The sequence below is a fragment of the Amaranthus tricolor genome, chromosome 2 (assembly GCF_026212465.1).
Source record: "Amaranthus tricolor cultivar Red isolate AtriRed21 chromosome 2, ASM2621246v1, whole genome shotgun sequence".
Classification (NCBI taxonomy): domain Eukaryota; kingdom Viridiplantae; phylum Streptophyta; class Magnoliopsida; order Caryophyllales; family Amaranthaceae; genus Amaranthus; species Amaranthus tricolor.
The window spans coordinates 36291821-36311747 of record NC_080048.1 but is presented as its reverse complement, the minus strand read 5'-3'; the positions used below and the strand labels follow the sequence as shown (position 1 = coordinate 36311747).

General features: G+C 33.0%; 2 protein-coding genes across 2 annotated transcripts; both read left to right on the top strand.

Annotated features, from left to right (window-relative positions):
- The first annotated feature begins 3837 nt into the window (after positions 1–3837).
- LOC130806293 (probable plastidic glucose transporter 3) lies at positions 3838–14929 on the top strand. The gene is made up of 15 exons (XM_057671306.1): positions 3838–4120; positions 4223–4366; positions 5602–5710; positions 7652–7719; positions 7906–8038; positions 8926–9025; positions 9110–9222; positions 9326–9419; positions 10202–10355; positions 10482–10625; positions 10829–10902; positions 11348–11436; positions 13219–13333; positions 13739–13923; positions 14089–14929. Exons 2-14 carry the CDS (start codon positions 4276–4278, stop codon positions 13916–13918), a joined length of 1464 nt encoding a protein of 487 aa, XP_057527289.1. The 5' UTR covers positions 3838–4120; positions 4223–4275; the 3' UTR covers positions 13919–13923; positions 14089–14929.
- A 589-nt stretch (positions 14930–15518) lies between these two features.
- On the top strand, positions 15519–19843 carry LOC130806814 (cytochrome c-type biogenesis CcmH-like mitochondrial protein). The gene is made up of 5 exons (XM_057672017.1): positions 15519–15657; positions 16962–17107; positions 18207–18338; positions 18412–18613; positions 19266–19843. Exons 2-4 carry the CDS (start codon positions 16964–16966, stop codon positions 18610–18612), a joined length of 477 nt encoding a protein of 158 aa, XP_057528000.1. The 5' UTR covers positions 15519–15657; positions 16962–16963; the 3' UTR covers position 18613; positions 19266–19843.
- Positions 19844–19927: the final 84 nt, after the last annotated feature.

Here is a 19927-nt window from a genome sequence, read left to right as displayed (position 1 = left end):
AAAAAAAAAACTCATTCATACATCCATCTTTGTTTATTCAAAATTTAACCTCGTTAAAAACCCTAATTCTGCATAATTTTAAAATATTCAATCTCCAACTATCTCTATTTAATATCTAACCACCCAGCTAATTCAGAAATACTTTTTAAGAGCCTAATTCTACCTATTTCCTCGATCTTCTCTTGTCTCTTGCTACTCTCTTCATCATCCTTTCTTTTTTTTCTAGGATAACTTCGATTTTGGAACACTTTTCAAAATCCCTAAATCACGAACTTGATTCTAGAAGTTGAAGGAAAATTGTAAACGTCCTTTCTATTTCTTGAATATATATATATATATATATATATATATATATATATATATATATATATATATATATATATATATATATATATATATATATATATATATATATATATATATATATATATATATAATCTTTCACCTCTTAACTTTTTTTTCTAGGTGTAACTTTGATCTTCACACCCCCATTTACATTTAGGTGCAATTTGTTGCTTTCTAGGGCATATCTTAAGTTGATAGGTAAAGCTTCGACCACTCTAAAATTGTTAGGTCATTATATAAAACCAGAATATAATAAAAATAATAGATAAATGTGACTTTATGCTTAAGAGTATAGTTCTAAATAATGTAGAGAATAAGAGTTTAAATTCTGACCTCCTAATTTCTTTTTTCTAAGATAATAACCTTGACCTCCTTTAACTTTCGACCTGAGATCTAATGCTCTCTCACGCATATCAGTCAAATAAACTGTTAGAGTATATAACATATTCTGGGGCCTCAACCATCAGCTTAAGCTTTTGGTTGAGTTGGTTCCTTGACATGGTATCAGAGCCAATGTGACAAGAGGTCACGGGTTCGAATCTCAACCACCCCTCATTTAAAGTGGAATATTTAGTGCCAGCTATGAGGAGGGCCTGTGTTGCATCCACACTTCTAGCCCAAAGGGTTCTTGTGTGAGGGCACGTGTTAGAGTATATAACATATTCCGGGGCCTCAACCATCAGCTTAAGCTTTTGGTTGAGTTGGTTCCTTGACATAAACCCTACATTAACTTGATAGAAAATTTACCAAAAACTCTTGATCTTTCGCCTACTTATATGGAAGTCCTCATAGTCCCTAAGGAAGTTGATAATGCTTCTAAATGGGGAAAGGAATTAGATTCTAAAGGTGAAGTAATTTGTGCACAAGATGTTGTTAGGCGACTTTCCTACTAATGATGAATTTGATACTTTCTTATTTTCATTTTTTTGTTCACTAGTATTTATCTTTATTTATATATCCATTTGTATTTTATCTTATATTCCAATTACATGGAGATACAAAGATAATAACTATTTAGAATCATTTTCACTTAGATTAGTTTCTTCCTCAAACACCTTTATGACATGTTTGGAAATGATGATTTCATTTAGAAATTTGGAATTGACTCAAATTTATTGTTTGGCAAATCAAAATTTTCAAATTTGGATTTGAATCAAATTTCACCATTGTTTTTAAAGTAGTTAAAGTTGAAAATTTGAAAATGACTATCCAAACCTTTTCATTCTCAAATTTTTCATTTATGATTTCATAATTAAAATCCATAATTTGTAATGAAATATTTTACTTTTGAAATGAAAGACTTGTTCCTAAACACTACATTAGTTCAATTCTAAATTAATAATTGAGTGTTGTCTTAATTAAAGCGAAAACCATTTTTTTACAGAAAAAAACATGAATTTGATTCACTCTTGACTCTACTCCAATTCTCTAATCCCCTCATTCCCACATCCCATCGTATACCAAAGAAATCTCAATTCCTAGCTCGAATGATCTCTTTTTTTGAAAAATTGAAAAAAAAAAGCTTATTACAAAAAAAATTCTCAGATAAGTTTCGGAAAATTTTTATTACTTAAATAAGGTCTTTATAACAACAAACAAACATATTTTACATTTTTTGCCTCTTCTAACACTATTATAAGTCTCACTTTTCTTCAATTTGTTCACTGTTAGATAACAGCAAATATACTTAACTTCAAGTTCAATCACAAAAATGTATATTTTAAAAAATTAAAATTTTCTAAAACTTATTTTGAGAATTTTTCCATCATAAATTTATTCTTTTTGATATTTCCTTTTCTTATGGAGTCCAATTGGGCTCATTTTAAAACAACTTCAAGCTCATAAAATCGGGTTTGATATGGTCCACCAAATTCTGAACGGCTGCTCAAACCCTGCATCCTTTGCACTCTAATCACGCATATGGAACACGACCAACCAATGCCTAACACGCCTCACTTTACAAACGATAGTGAACCAAAAAGGGCCCACATTACTGAACCAGCTGGATTTTTTTTGGTATTTTTCCAATCAAAAAGCGGGTTACTCTCCACGAGATATGGAGGCCCTCCTCTCTCACCGACTCAGTAGTCGATATTAATTTGCTCCATAAAATTGTTCAAATAATGATTAGGGGTAAAATTAGAAGAACGAATTAAGTTTTATTTAAGGAAAATAACATAAATATATAGATAAAATGAATATATATAAATTAAATGTGTGAATGAGAATTAAAGAAAAAATATATTTATAACTAAAAATAAAAATATAATAAATTTAATGAAATAAATTAAAGAGAAATGTGACGTAAATTTCGTAGAATTAAAGGAATATCCAATTAGTCCCTCTATGGTCAAATATATGTCAAAGCATACAACTCAAAGATAAAATAATGACTTGATCATTAAAATTGTGTGAATAATAATAAAAAATAGTTAAAATATATGGATGAAAATAAAAGAAATTGATGAGTAAATTTTCAAGATAATTCTAACAATGTAAAAAGACATAATGAGTCTCATGTAAGACGGCCTAAAGCCAATTTCAAATCATGAAAGATCAATTACAAGACTTAATATCGTACATTAAAGCTAGAATGAGAATTTTAAAATTTAAAATTGGTCTTTTAGGTCTTTCAATTGGTCATTTAAGCCTTAAAAATAATCTTTTAAGTCTTAAAATAGGTAAAAAAATAATAGTCATTAGATCGGCCCAATAAGACATGTGTCACCTAAAATTTTATGAATAAAAATAATCTTGTCGTAAGATCATTTGTGTCTCATATGAGAATTTATAAACTATAATTACTTACGTGTAACTCAAATAGACGAAAAAAGAAAATGTATTCAATTGCCTCTTCACTAAACTATAGTGTTTACTCTCTACATTATCACACCTTCTAATCTAAGATTGATAAAAATACTTCTTACGCTCTACTTATACTTGTTATAATTCACTTTTTACGCAATCTAACATATAATTTTGGACATTTATACCTTAAACTATGGTTAAATAAATAGAAGTATTCTAAAAAGTAGTATTATAAAAATATGCAATTAGAAATTCAAATAAGATCTCATCTGACTACATTTCTTCTTATATACTTCCTCCGTTCTGAAATACTCGCTACATAATGGTTATTGTCGCTATTCATCATTCAACCTTATTTTATATATTGCGACTAATGTGTAAGAAAAAAATATATTAAAGTGAGATCTTGTTTGAATCGTATAATTGCATACTTTTACAATATTAACTTTTCATAATTTTTAGATGTGTACAATGCAATATATAAATGATCAAAATAACACATTAAATTGCGTAAAAAGTCAAATATAACAAATATAGCGAAACAAAGGTAATATAAGCAATAATATATAAAATAAAGTTAAAATCATGGTGACCAGTGAAGTTTTGTGACTGTATATTTGCAAATCCGACGTCGCACAGTCACACGTGTAAGTCATAAAACGTAGAAGTACACTTAGATTTGGCAGTCAGTCATCCACACCTGATATCAACATTTCTTCTTTGATTAATATTTAATCCATCATTTTCTGTAATCCCTCTTTAATCACAATTTAAGCTTCCTCTTATACTTTGCGTATACATAAATCGTTTATTTTTACTTTACAAAACATTTCTCAATATTTCCCCACCATTTTTGATATCTCACATTCTCATTCTTCACTCTTCCGCACCGACATTTCTACCTTTTCACCATCTCACTCATCGTTTTCGATCAGAGAGATAGCAGAAATCGCAGTTACTTTTGAAGGTATGAATTTATTAAATGCGCTTATTTTGTCTGATTTGATTTCTTAATTTTTTGGTTGAGAATCTGGTTTGTTAAATTTGAAATTTCAATTGTGATTTACAGTTGTTTGAGTGTAAGAGATCCTATTTGAATCTGAATCTAGCTATACTTGGAATATGCGAGGTCGTCAGGTGTTGGGAGATGCTACTTTGTCTATTTACAAACGAGTCGCATCTAAAGATCATTCCGATGATTACTCTGTTGACGGTATTCTTGATCTCATTTCTTTCTAGTTTTGGTATTGAAATGTCCAATTATTTCACTATCGTCAGTGTCAATCCAGAAAACCGGTATACTATGAACCTTTTTTTGTTATGTGTTATTCAGTATTTTATATTCAGAGTTTTTAGTCAAATAATTCAGGTTATGCTTCGGCAAGTCCTAGCCTAGATTCGTTAATGTTGAATCCAGAATATCAGTATAGTACGAACCGAACGAGCATATTTTTTTCCATGTGTCGCACAATATAATATTTAGAGTTTTTAATCAAATGATTTGGACAATTCTTGGGCAAGTCCTACCCTAGATTTCCTATCATCTTATTTCTTAATTGTGTGGGCTGTTCTTTTTTGCTGAAGCAAAGGTGCCTGTTACAGTATCAGATTTTGTATAAAGGAAGATCTAATATTTGCATGTTTGATTTTAATATATGCAAATTGAGAGAATATACTTCAGTTCGGATTTATAAGTAAAAATTAACACTAGTTAACTCTCTAGACTGATATCTTAAGGCTACTGCAGTAGTCTCCAGCTGATTAATCTAACTAGCTACCAGTCAATTTGTTTATTTTTAATTTTTAAATTCATAAAAATTTGTGCATTTCATAGATTACTTCAATATGGGTTGTGGTGTATTTCATGCAATTTGTATGTTTTTTTTATTAGTATAGGTATAAATTCATGTACTTAATGTCATACTATATCTACTACGTGTGAAAGATGAAGTGATAGGAGTATTATTTATCATTGCTCATCTTTTCCTCAATTGAGATATAAAACTACATCGGAAATATAGTTGTGATTCAAACTTTGATATTGTTGTTGTGGTGAAATATAAAGCTATAATTGACTCTTGTGTTCAATTTTTATGTAGTAAAAGTGATGAAATAAAAGTTTATTGCAGTGCTTTTTGATACAATTCAAATTATAATATCCGTTCTTGATAAATTTATAAATTTTGTCTTGTATATTGGTGTTATTCTACTGAAGGCAAATATGTTATGTTGTCGGAAGAGCAGATATTATTGCAAAAACGGAGAGATGTGTTAGGCTTATGCATTAACCATTGAACTTGAACCAATTGTGTAAAAGCGGTTATTAACAATTGAACTTGAACCAATTGTGTAAAAGCGGTTATTCTTTTTGGAAAGTACAATGTGAAGTACTTGCTTTTTTGGGCTTCATGATCAAAGCTTTTACACCGCTATTTTTCTTGTTTGTAGGACGTCTCCAAGGTTCAGGGAGAGAAGGTGGAAATCCTCCGTGGTCAAAGTCATTACCTCATGTTATTGTAGCTACAATTGCGTCGTTCCTATTTGGATATCATCTTGGGTAAGCATTGAATATTTTTCAATTACGTTTGACTAATTCTCATGTTGAAGTGTCTTCCCTCTTGCCAATCAAACCTATTTAATCAGTTAACTTTTTATAATTATGAATTTTCTACAACAAACGAAACACCCAAGAGGACCAAAGAAAGGAATGGAAAAGAAAATAACCCTATCTTGGCTGGGATATTCTATCGACAATCCATTCTATATTTCATATTATTTCCTTATAATCTGCACAGTGCCACTTTAACATTCACTTGTAACATTTATTGATTAATATTAAATAGGAGTAGCATAATATGGCAAAATTTAGATAGGATAGGAGTAGGATAATAAGTTTACTTGACTCACAAGTAGAATTATAGTTTGGCAATCATAAATGTATTTTGTCTAAATCCATATTTTGAAACAACAAGTGACTACATATGTAACACCCCGGCCCAACGGAGCGCATTTTGGCCTCACTCGTGCGCGCTCGGGAAAACTTCCCAGGAGGTCACCCATCTTAAGATTGCTCCCCACCAAGTACGCTTAACTGTGGAGTTCTTAGCAAATGGGCTCCCATGAAAAGAAGATGCACCTTGTTGATATGAGTAGTCTATCAATTCTTTTTCAAGCTAAATCTAGGGTATTACACTCACCCCCACTTAGGAATACAACGTCCTCGTTGGACCGTAATTTCAGGATCTTTTCCCTCGCTAGGTGCACTGAACACAATCAGCCACGGTCGCAGGGTTGCTCTGATACCATTTGTAACACCCCGGCCCCTCGGACCTCTGGTGACTACTCATGGAAACTGTAGACTAGCCTCACAGACCAACACAAGTCTTTTTAGCGCACTTTGGCCTCACTCGTGCGCGCCCGGGAAAACTTTCCAGGAGGTCACCCATCCTAAGATTGCTCCCCACCAAGCACGCTTAACTGGGAGCCCATTTGCTAAGAACTCCACAGTTAAGCGTGCTTGGTGGGGAGCAATCTTAGGATGAGTGACCTCCTGGGAAGTTTTCCCGGGCGCGCACGAGTGAGGCCAAAGTGCGATGGAAAGACTTGTGTTGGTCTGTGAGGCTAGTCTACAGTCTCCATGAGTAGTCCCCAGCGATCCGAAGGGCCAGGGTGTTACAACATATTTTGCTTAATATAATTGGATGATTACATTTGGTTGTTATGTTTCACCAATTATTCTTTGGATAAACATATTTGAAGTTCCAGTCCTCTTAAAACATAGGTCCTAAATTTACTTTAGGAACATACATTTCACTATCTCGATGTCACTAAGTGATTTCCACCTTAAAGAGATTATTTTTGAATAATCTTTGATAGTATACATCATTAGCAACTTCATATAAACATGAAGTGCGCATAATTTAACGAGTCATTTTACTATAATTCTTTATATTTTGAAATCAAAGAATTACAAATGTTTAGCTCCATCGAAACAATACACTACTTTAGGAACAAATAGATCAAAGTTTTGTTTCATCTCTGTTTCCTGTTTGTTTCATCTCTGTTTCCTGTCAGAAGTTAATGCCTTGAACTGATTCATGCACTTTTTATGAGCTATTTTATTTTCAATTTGGATTGAGACCTGAAATTACAACCTTATCACTCTCAAGTTAGTACTTGGAGCGAGTATGTGAATAGGTTGCCCACTTCACTTCCCACAGTGCTTGACCGCCAAAATAAATTGAATGCACGGGGTGATTTTTGTGTCTTGCATCTGATATTATGATCTACACATGTCTTTGATGTAGGATTGAGTACATATTTTTTAAGCATTACTAGCTTCATTGATTAGAAGAAAAATGAATAAACATGTGAATGAAGGTGTTATCTGACAGTTTTAGTTACCATGGAAAATAATTCTTTGTTTTTCGATTAGCATTAAGTATATAATACTTCTTGGATTGTTGAAGCTTTTATCCTTGTTTGTGGTCATATGCAGAGTAGTGAATGATACATTGGAAAGTATTTCCATAGATCTTGGCTTCCATGGAAATACAATGGCTGAAGGTAATTCAAAATACTTAACACGAGCAAGTTATCTTTATTATCTTTTTTAAATATATTGGATATATCTATGTCTTATTATTCGAGCAATTCTTTTCTGCAATCATAAAATTTGGCCTGGGTAATCACATTAAAGGAGTTTTTTGAAAGAATTGTTAGATTTGACCTAGATATGTTAACTTCTTGTAGGTTTGGTAGTCAGTATGTCTCTAGGAGGCGCATTTATTGGATCTTTATTCAGTGGGTCAATTGCTGATTATTTTGGTCGAAAGAGGTCCTTCCAGTTGGGTGCATTGTCAATGATTATTGGTGCTTCAATGAGGTTAGTGCAAGTGATTTGATTATGAATAAGATACTACTTTATTGTTGCATACCTGATTCCATGTGTTTATGGTTTGTTAAATATTACTGTTGATATTTGAAAGGTCACACTGTGACTGTTAGTTGATGCAACAGGCCAGTTCTTTGATTAAGATTTACGAATAAGATACAACTTCGCCATGGGTTTTTGTTGATCTGATATTTCGGACACTAATGCATGAATGTAACTAGTCTATTATTCACGCTTTCTCTTTCCTGGGGGAAAGGGTTTGGCAGGGGTGGTGTAATAGTGTAATTGAAAACACCTTTTTAGCAGGATGTTTTTGTCCATAAAAATAACAATGATTGATTATAGACAAACTGTATGGAATGCGTGAGATAATTTGAATTGTAAACGTTTATTGTATTCTTGTAATTGAAGAACCACAATAATGGATAGCAACACAAGCATTCGAGAGACTTGGACTCTCCCAAAGATGAGTATAAACTCACTATATGTGTTTACAATATTTCTCATACCTTTCTCCTTTCCCTCCTTATTTATACTAGTTTTCCTTATCTTTGTATCTCTTCGTCTAAAATATACTATCTGACTACCTATTACATTTATCCAATATATGACAGGTGTATAGGTCAAAATTATAAATTTAAAAGCAATCATTAATGACATAAAAAAAGTTAACACAAGCATAAATTTGAATAGGTCAAGGGCTTCGAAGAAGAAATTATATTAGATATTTGTGTAATCGATCAATTCTCTTTATGGAGTGGCTCTGTTCCATTTTATTACCACTGCTGTTTCTTGTAAGGGTGGTCAGAACTTCTATACTGTACTGGTATCTATTGTTTAATGTCTAATAAACTGTCATCTGGGCCTCAAATGTGCAGTGCAGCGACAAGTAGCTTGACAGGCATGCTTATTGGGAGGTTTTTTGTTGGAATTGGCATGGGACTTGGCCCAGCTGTTGCAGCTCTATATGTGGCTGAGGTGTGGTGTTGTTGCTCTTTAATGAGTTTATGCATGTAGTCCATAAGATTCCAGCAGTATGAAACATGTTCCTTGGTGTTGTAGGTTTCACCAACATATGTAAGGGGTACATATGGAAGTTTCACCCAGATTGCCGCATGTTTAGGACTTATGGGGTCTTTTGTGATTGGCATGCCTGCGAAGGAAAGTAAGGATTGGTAAGAAGAGCTTTGAGTTTTGAGTCATGCTCATTTTTCCACAGCTTCTCCAAACCTTAGGCTTTTTGCAAATCAGAAATAATTAAGTCTGCTTTATTGTCAGGTGGCGTGTTTGTTTCTGGGTGTCTGTGATTCCTGCCGCGTTACTTGCGCTATCAATTGAATTGTGTGCTGAAAGTCCTCACTGGCTTTTCAAGGTTTTTTCTTTGTCATGACCTCTGGTTTTCAGGATTTGTATGTGAAAATTTTGTATGCAATAGATAATAGATGGTATGGATAGTTGCATATTCTAAGGTAATGTGATTCAAGTTATGCGGATTGAGAGTAAGTTTCAATTTTTGAAAGTAAATTATATGAATTGGATATCATTCAAATGCTTAAAACACATGGTTTTATAAATGATGTTAGTTTGCTAAACAAAACAATGACATTTTTATCAAAAAACATAACAATGACAAAGCCTTTGTCCCTAAAGATGGGGTTTACTACATGAACCAAGAGTTTATTTCTTTTGGTCGCCCACAAAATCCTCTTCTTTGTTTGATTGTTGTCTAGTGCAATGTGCTTTTGCCCCCCCCCATTTTCTTTATACGGTTCTTCATTCACATAATTCTAGTCATCTTTTGCATCTCTCAAGCCTTAACTGCTTCAGGAGTTGTGGTAGTTCAACACTTCTATCCTCTCTTTCCTTACTGGTGCATGTTTTGGTCAATGCCACACATTGCACTTATAATGTTTCCTAGCTTTGAACCAGCATATTGTTCATTTCTCTATTCTCTGGAAACCTTATTTGCGCTTTTTATCAGTCATTCTTTTATAATGAACCTTACCTGAGACAGTGATTGAGTTCATCATGTAGCTTAAACTTTTAGACTCTTTAATCCGCTGTTAATGTTGCAGCTGTGTGTTTTCCTTGTAGTATAGAGTTCATCTTGATAACTTTCCATTTTGTATTGAATTTCCTGCTTATTTGACACAGAAAGGAAGAAGTATTGAAGCTGAAGTTGAGTTTGAGAGGTTACTGGGAGGTTTACATGTCAAGAGTGCAATTTCAGAGTTGTCAAAGTTAGATAGAGGAGAGGAGGCAGATTCAGTCAAATTCTCAGAGCTTTTTCATGGTCGACATTTTAAGGGTATGATTTTTTGCGCTTGTTTGGTAGTGTTTTGCCCCTTTTTGTGGAAAAGGAACAAATTGTTTCGAGGCGATGCATTCAAAACTTCACTTTGTTCCAAATTTCATATTTTGCTTCATTTTGCAGTGGTTTTCATTGGGTCTGTCCTATTTGCTTTACAGCAGCTGTCCGGTATAAATGCTGTGTTCTATTTCTCATCGTCTGTCTTTAAGAGTGCTGGGGTTCCATCAAATACTGCAAATATGTTTGTAGCAGTTGTTAATTTATCAGGTTGGTAGACACTGCTTTCTCTGCTAGTTTCATCAATCTTCTAATTTGAATATTTTTAGGTTATTTTTATGGGTTAGGGAACTGTTGAGGATATCTTAGTGATAAAAAGGTCTGATCTGGATTCAGTACATGTGTTGGGTTCTTGACAATTTAATGTTCTACAATGTGAGTATGTGATCGACTCTTTTAAAAATATCTTTTAGGATCATGCACTGCAACGATACTGATGGATAAACTAGGAAGGAGGGTGCTTCTTCTGGGAAGTTTCTTGGGCATGGTAAGTCAATCTCTCAACAGGAATTTTGTGGTTGTACTCCTTAATTTCTTAATAAGCTTTGCTACTTTGAGACATCTTAATAGAAGATTTGCTTGAACTCCTAAACAGTTCTTTAAGCATGGAAGTTAGTGAAGCAAAATATTTGGTTTCTGATAAAGCAGTTGGAATAATCTATCTAATAATGAGTTTTTCAATGCTCTGTTTGACTAATTGCTTCTATTTTTTTTTGGATCCATCACATGAGGGTTGAGCTGTCTAGTTGAATATGATGTTGAATTGTTGATATATACTTAAATTTGTAGGACTTGTATGACCAATTTGGTGGTTTCAATCTACTGGTTAGTTGGTGATTGTGGATAGTCCATTTGTTGTTTGTTGGCTGCTACTGAGAATTCTTTCTCTTTGGTTTTGGTTTTAACAATTACATTTGTGCCCTGGTGTTCAGGCGATGTCATTGGGTCTTCAAATAGTTGCAGCAAGCTCCTTTGTGTCACCTGTAGCATCAGTATATCTTTCTGTTGGAGGTGTGCTTCTGTAAGTATCCAGATCTTAAGTTTTAAATTAAGTTCTTTAGTTAATTGATCAATTAGCGAAATAGAAGATTTACTGGTTGGACAGGAGAAAAATCATTCAAGATTATTTTATGTTGTAAAATCTCTCTTCCTTCGTTATTAAAATCTTTGTTTGCTCAGAGGTCTGATATGGTACAGCAACAACATTCCATTACCCTAATGCCATTAAGTGTCTCCCACCTCAGTGAGGTGAGGTTTGGGGGTTGGATGTACACAACCTTACCGTTGTTAGTGATAACACTAAGACGTTTCAGATATAAAGGTTCCTTATTATGTTGTGAGAAATATTTAAGGCAAATAATCCCCTACTTTTACATAGAGATATATTTTAAAAACTATTGTAAAGAAAAGGCCTCTTGTATTCATTTTACTCTGCCAATGAAAAATTAAAACTTTGGTTTTTGGTAAAATTAATCTCAAATTTCACCGTCTCTTTGCCGACAAAATGAAGTAGTAACCACATAGTTGCTGATAGTGATAATGAGGAAATCATTTCTGGATTAACGCCAACGAAAATCACACTTGGATCTGTACTATTATTCAAGTTACATATTTGTGTTCAAATAGAGACATATTTTGTTATGATTATGGGTGACTTAGTTCACCAAATAATTAGGACAAGATTAAGAGAATTAATCAAACATGTTAGTGTAAGTAAGAAGAGTACCATAGTAGTTCTTTGGGATTGGTTGAGGGAGTATCAAGCTAGTACATTAGTACATTGTACTCATTGTATGGGTGAAGGCTTGGAGAGCAAGGCTTGGCCTTGGAGTGCAAGCATTTAGAGATTGAAACTTCTTTTCTCCTTTATTTATTTGTTCATTATTGTTATTCGTTACTTACATGCATATTTAGTTTCTACAACTAACACACACCATTAACACCCACTTAAACTCTCAGTTGTGATCTTTGGTGAGTGAGAGTGCCTCTCATTTTATCTTTCAATGCTATAGACATGAAAAAAATTAATTGAACGAGGAAAATGTCAATTTTTGAGGAACTTCCCATGCCAAATCGGATTGATTTACTGGTTTTGGTCTGAATTTCAGAATGTTCACATTTGTTTTGTTCTGGTTTTCACCCGATTACAGATTTACGCTTCTTAAGGTTTTGATAAACATCAATAAGCTAAAGAATTATATGGTGTGCTTAACAAAAAAAGGAGTCCCGTCATCTTGGTCTAAGAATGTCTTAGGCTGACATTTGATTCAAATTACCATGTGTAGTTATAACCATAATGCAAAAATACGGTAACGGTTGCAATCGTGGTAGGGGCACACTGATGCGGTAAAGTGAGTGATGTGGTTATTGTAATGTTATATGTTGGCCGAAAACATGAGGTATTCCTTGAAACGGCCCAAAAAACGCTTTTTTTTATACATTCACAATGCGGAAAAAATTGCATTATTTTTTTCGTAAACATTTACAACGTGTCTGATGCGATGTGATGCGGGCTTATTTTTGCACTATGGTTATGACTTACAAGGATGGTTTCAAGTCCATTTGTGAAAGGAGACTCCCAATCAATAAGAACAACCTTCTAAAATAGAGTCCCAATCAATAAGAACAATCTTCTTGGAGTTTTAGTAATTTTATGAGGCTAATATTGTTCCATTCTAACAGGAAAATAATTTTTCTACATAAATCAAAGAATGTTTGCACTCAGCAGGATTACATATTAGTAATCCCAGAAGTTTGATGTCCAGTGTTTTTATTTAATCATAATGCTGAACTACTTTTTCAGGGTTGTTCTGACCTTTTCTCTGGGAGCTGGTCCAGTCCCTAGTCTTCTGTTGTCAGAAATGTTCCCAAATCGAATAAGGGCGAAAGCAATGGCTTGGTGCATGGCTGTTCACTGGGTAATGCTTTCTTTTCCTTTGTAATGTCTTTTTGTGATTCTCGGAGTGTGTTTTTAATATAGAAGTATTCACTAGTGGTGATTCTTTATTTATTTTCAAAGCGCATTATTCATTATTTGATGAAATAGAATTTAGCTTCTTATACATGTTCTATCTATAGGAGTCTCAAAGGTGGATTGAGACCAAGTTCAAACGTTCATTTTTCCTGAATAGATGGTGTCCCGTGTCCTGTACTTAACTGTCTTGTAAAATGTCATCCTCACAATCATGCAACTATTTAGAATACTCATAAATGTATAAAAGTATATGTTTCTTCGGTATATTGAACAACTATCTCAGATCTTTCACCCCTGTTTAGGCTATGTCTTTGCCCTTACGCTAAAATACTTATATATTGATCTGCAGGGAGTAAATTTCTTTGTTGGTCTTCTGTTTTTGAGATTACTTGAGCAACTCGGGCCAAAGTTGTTGTACACATTCTTTGCAACCTGCTGTTTAATAGGTTTTGCATTTACAAAGAAGAATGTTTTGGAAACAAAGGGAAAGTCACTCCAGGAAATTGAGCTTGCACTTCTTCCAGCTTAAGGAAGGTGTGTGTGCTTGCTGAGATGTTCTACATAAGTTCCTTTTTCCTTGTATTTATTAGAATTGCATATTCGTTTAGTGTTTTGAGGCAATATGAAAATTTATATTTTGTCGTGGTAACACTTGCCTGGAATTTCGGTTAACTAGCTGTTGTTTTCTCTTTACGACAGTGTTGTCCTCGTGCTGTTTGTGCAACAAGGACAATGATGCTAATAATCATGACAAGACAGTCACTCAACGCGGCGAATGCAGCTTAATCCATTCTCGGTTCGTTGACTCACAGTTTTGGTGCACATAGAACAGTGTCTGCGGTGTGTTATTCCAAGAGCAATCGGCATTTGCAATTAGAGGTGTTTTTCCGAGCCGGGTCCGGTACATACCATTAAGAGCCTTACCATCCATCATCCCTAGTGTATTAGATCAAAATTACACTTAGTAGTGGTCTAGGAATATGGAATTAGGTCATCAATATCATTCTGTTTCTGTCTGTTCAATTTTCCTTTTCCCCACTGGTTATAATAGTTCTTGCAAAAAAATATGTTTTAGGTTGGAAAACATAAATTTCATCTGTTCAGCTCTAAGAATGTTCAACATTCTGGAGAGTTGTACTTCATTCAAGACAGATTTTTATACTAAGAATAGAGTATATAAATTGATTTCATTCTTGGAATTGTTTTGTGTTGAACAAATGGTGTCTTGCTTATAGTACAGAAATAGTACCAGGATTAATGTTACAATGTGGAGAGTACCACAAATGATGAAGACAATATTCTAAGGGGGATTGACTAATCTTACATGTACGTGAGTCGTGACCATGATGAAACTTATACAAGCATAATAAAACAAGTTTATGATTTTGATAACCGAACTGTCACAAACACTTAAATCACGAACTTGGTGTAAACAATCAGCAATGTGACAATGAGAAGGATGGGTGGAAAAATAGTATTTGGAATGAACAACAATCTAGATAATTAATATTCAATGAAGTAACAAGTTTGTATGAAAAATTCTTTGGACTGTCATAATATACATTTACAATTTTAAGGTGATTTTATATTTTAAAGTGTTTATAATATAATTCTAAAGTGATTAATTATAATTTTAAAATAATCACTAATTTTAAAAGTGATCACTAAAGTAATTCATTATAACCTTAAAATACTAACTTATAGTAGCCGGTTTCAAATATATATATATATATATATATATATATATATATATATATATATATATATATATATATATGCCCAAAGAAAATAAAAGAGAAGTACTTCATTTGTTTTTAAGACTTAAATACTTCTATAAGACAATTTTTAGCGTGTCTTTTTCTGTATTATAATTTTTTAAAAATATACTTATTAATTTTTAAAATTCTCATCTATACATTTTCATATTTTTTTAATATTATTTCTACAATTCAAATATTTTCTTTATTTTATAATCTTTATATAATATAACAATATCTTGGAGACTAAGAGATTAATGTAAAACTTTTATATAGATTATGCATTAATTTAATAATAGTAAATATTTAATATTATAATTATACTGATATTACATATAAAATAAAAATACTTATAATTTTAATATTTTAAGGTTGTTAAACATTAAAAATTCTACTCTATAATTAAATCAAAAGTTTATTCTAAACATACCAAATTTACTAATCAAGTCCCTCAAGTTCTTAGCCTGGCGAGTGGCGAACACTACTTCACCCAGTATTTCCCTAGAACAAGGTAACCGGTTTATTCTACTGATTAATTTGTTGATGATGTTCATATCTATCTCTGAATTCAATGCTGGCTTTCTGAAGACCATTTTAGATATTGGATGGGCATTAAAATTATTAACTTATAGTAGTATAAGCAATTCTCTCTTTTTCATTTAAATTTTCTTTTTATTTTTAATAAAATCTCTCATTTCATTGCTGATTAAAATTTCTGTGTATGCCATATTGTTGGGAAATTACTAGTGTGTACATTTTCTTGAACATTGACACAACTAGATATTGTTGGGAAATTGCTGATTAAGTGTGAAGTGTTTGTAGATATGGTGTTCGATGAAATGTCTAATAGAGTCTCTTGTGCCATTTTAGTGTGGATCTTGAACAATTTTTATGGGGAATTGGGGATACTATTTTAATATAAAATCAAATGGTTAAAAAAAAATTTTTAGGAAGGCCGAGTCCTCATTATCAAGCAGTATATATCTGCACATAGAAGCTATGATGGGGAGGGATAGAACACTGTCAAACCATACTCTTATCATGTCAGAGGAGATGAGGAGGTTGTGACCAGTGAGACTTTCGGCTCAAAAAAGACCTGCAAATGGAAGGCTGAGTAAAAATATCTTGATCATTAAAAAAGATTTTGTGGATTGAGCCCTGGTCGGCCTCAACAACATCCACCACTATAATAAATTTTATGCATGACCCAAATGCCCAAAATACCAATCATAGGCCTGAATGAAATCTTAGTTTACCCCTGAATCAAATTGCTATGAATATGAGTTTTGAAGGTTTGTAAAGTGAAATGATATGGAGAAAAAGTACCAATGTTCATGTTATAGCCTTATAGGTATTGATGAATTTGGGCCCTTTTTGAACATGATTTCAAGCAGTAATATTTTAGGGTCATAAAATTTACTTGAATACAGATAATGCAGTGTTCTTGACTCTTGACTAGTGAAGATTATGTGTAAAATTTAAACTCGCATGCGAAGTTTTCAGCTTATTGCAAGGCTAGATGATGTAAGACTTGCATCTGTGGACAGTTGAGATGTAATATTATGTGTGGAATAATAGCAATGCTTGTAGAACAATGCTACAAATATATAGATTTACAAGAGAATTAAAGACAGAATAAATCACTAAGCTGTACATATGAGCTGTTGTAAGTTGTAACTAAGTGGAGTAGTGTTTAACTCTCTGTATAAACAAGCTAAGTAACAAACTTTTAATTTCCAAATCTGCTAGATACTGAATAAATATTCTTTTGCTGATGGTATTTGTTGTCTCGCTCTGTCTTCTTTATGCATTCAGCAATGGAAAACGAAGAGGATGCAGTCAAGAAGCAGCAAATTATTGATGCTAGGGCTAGAAACATTAGTCATAATGTTCGATGCACCGAATGTGGAAGTCAGTCTATTGAAGATTCACAAGCTGATATTGCTATCCTTCTTAGAAAGGTAAATCCTATTTTCTTACGTCACAGTATATTTTGTTCTAATTGAAAGTTGAAAAAGGAAAATTATTAGTTTTTAACAATTCGTCAAGTGTATTTGAATTTTTTACATCTTTTCGGAACTTTGATGCCACTGCAGATCACATACATTCTACATTATACGTGATGATGTTAAGTGTAAAGAGTTTGATAGTTGTAATAAAACTATCTTAACTAGAATTAAAACTTCAGATATTGCAGATTTATATTTCATTGTTGCTTTTTTTACGTGGAAGTCGTGATACTCGAAAGTGGAAAATGGTTGCGATTCCTTAAAAAAAACTCGATTTACACAGCTTGGTTCTGAAATATCGTTATTTCTTTTCGGCAAGTCCGTACATTTGTACTTAAAGCTTACACGAATAAAAATTATCTTGTAATATCAATTGCACAGCAGTTTTCAATCACTATAGTATAAATCCTATTCCAGTGGAAACTCATTACACACACACACAAATAGAGATAGGGAGGGGAGGGAGCTAACCTAACCCCCTAGTCATTCTTAGTTGATTTAGAGCTTATCATTTACAATGGATCGGAGCAAATGGCTGCATTATATGATCTATCGTAATTTTTTGAACATATAAAAAACTCATTGACTTAATCTTTGGTGCAATAAGTGCTTGAATCGAGAGGTTGTCAAACCACCTTTTAGTATATCTTATGCTATTTGTCAAACACATGGACTTGGTGTTTGATTAGGCCAAACCTCAATGCTCAAACATTTCCTCTTCCTCAAAGTAAAACCAACAAGCTCATTTATAAGCTTGCAATTAAACACCTTGTTTGATGTATTCAGTTTATCTCACTAGAGGATGAAAGGGTATTTTGACTTAACAAGGAAACATTTTTTTGGTATAATTTTTGTTGGAGCACACAACTTTATTTGTAAGCCTTATTGTGTAGCTGCATTTATTTATCTAATTATGCTTCTGTGTAACTCCTCGATGGACTTAATGTAGAGTGGTTTGATCAATCAAGATGACATCCAACAAAAGTTGACCACATGGGTTTAAATAGTCATTTCTCGTCATTCATATAACTAATTCTTTTTTGTGGAACAGTTGATTCGTGATGAAATTCGATCTGGGAAATCTGACAAAGAAATCTATAAGAAGCTCGAGGATGAGTTTGGAGAGACGGTGCTTTATGCTCCAAAGTTTGATTTGCAAACTGCTGCTTTGTGGCTTTCACCAGTTAGTTTCGAAATCTCATGTTATTCATAAATATATTCTCCATACCATTAATAACATTAGGTTTCGGAACAAGGTTCTTATTGCAGGCGTGGCTGCTGGAGGTTGGGCTTACAGGAAGCACAGGCAAAAGACAAATGTGCACATCATGGCTTTAAATCTTGTTAGAGGAGTTCCATTGACACCAAAAGAGAAACAAACTATGCTTGAATTACTTACACCACCTCCCTCACAAGCAACATCCTCTTTCTGGTGGAGTAGATTTCAACGCAAATAAGGTACGTTTTTTGTTATTGCTGCACAAACTAAGGTTTTTGTTATAGCATTGTCATCTTTCCAAAAATTTTGTATTTTTGGTCGTGTGGCCATGGGCGGATCAACGCGCCCTCATGTGCCTGCACGTGAGGGCACTGTATTTAAAAAAAAATTAGGTAACTAGCTACAGTAGGAATTGAACCTGCAACCTGTCTGTTGTGAGGCAAGGCCTAAACCTGCTGAGCTATTCGATTTTCTTTATTAATAAGGGATTTTTATTGCAGTTAATATGTGTTTAACTGTACAACAAAGCTCAATTTAGTGCAGTTGCAATTTCCAATACCTATTTAAAATAAAACCTAATTAATTTTTCTTAACTATGCCTCGTTTTTTTTTTTTTTTATTTTTTATGGTATAATAAAATATACAATTGAAAACATTATTTTTATATATACATTTATGATTTTTGAATTTATTTATCAATAGTGTTCCCACTACATTTCAACTTTGGATCCGTCACCAGTGTGGCTATGATAGTAATGATTGCGGTTTATTTATGGCTTGGATGTTTACGGGTGATGATTCTTTGGTCGTTTTCTGTTTGGATTGCGCTATGATGTCATTTCAGCGAATTTCCATAGTCTTTGACTTGCCTCTCGCATTTTTCTTTTCCAGGGGAAATACATGAACCTCAAATCTTCAATCGAACTCGTTGCATTTTTTGAGCCTGTATAAATGCCGATATAAACTTAATTGCTGCTATGATTAGTGGTCGCTTATCTAGCTCGCTTCTCACTACAGTTCTGTTTTGTGATTGATACGATACGACTGTAACGTAATGCTAATGATGGTTCAATGTATGACATTCAGATCTCGTTTAAATTTTGGAAGGTGCATGTTACTTGGTACATAGAAGTATAATATATTGTTAGAAAGATACCAAGTCATCAAAGGGTATGGGCCTGCCACTATGTTGTGATTCTTCGTACGATTTATTCTGTTGCTTGGAATGTGTTGTTTTCACGAATGAATGCACGCTTGAAAAGGCACGTTCAAGAGAATCACATATTTTTTCGGTTGGAACAAGTATCATATTCTCAAAGTAAAGTTTTGAGTTTGATTTTCACATAACCTTTCTCTTCCCTTAGCCTACTATGTAATAAAAAAATGCACTTTCAAAATGCATTAGCCATTATGAAAGTGATATGAAGATTAAAGCTCTAAATACGAGTGACAAACATTTGCATAATTACTCACAATATGATAAAATTAAATTCTTTCAAAAAAAAAAACAAATTTTCATGGAAAATTTTGCTCATCGATATTTAAAAATCTTG

Excerpts from the sequence above, each read along its gene's own strand:
- LOC130806814 (XM_057672017.1), top strand. The coding sequence starts at position 16,964 with ATGGAAAACGAAGAGGATGCAGTCAAGAAGCAGCAAATTATTGATGCT. Across the intron at positions 17,108-18,206 it reads TTGCTATCCTTCTTAGAAAG|TTGATTCGTGATGAAATTCG; the intron begins GTAAATCCTATT and ends TTTGTGGAACAG. Across the intron at positions 18,339-18,411 it reads CTGCTTTGTGGCTTTCACCA|GTTCTTATTGCAGGCGTGGC; the intron begins GTTAGTTTCGAA and ends TTTCGGAACAAG.
- LOC130806293 (XM_057671306.1), top strand. The coding sequence starts at position 4,276 with ATGCGAGGTCGTCAGGTGTTGGGAGATGCTACTTTGTCTATTTACAAA. Across the intron at positions 10,356-10,481 it reads TCATGGTCGACATTTTAAGG|TGGTTTTCATTGGGTCTGTC; the intron begins GTATGATTTTTT and ends TTCATTTTGCAG. Across the intron at positions 10,626-10,828 it reads AGCAGTTGTTAATTTATCAG|GATCATGCACTGCAACGATA; the intron begins GTTGGTAGACAC and ends AATATCTTTTAG.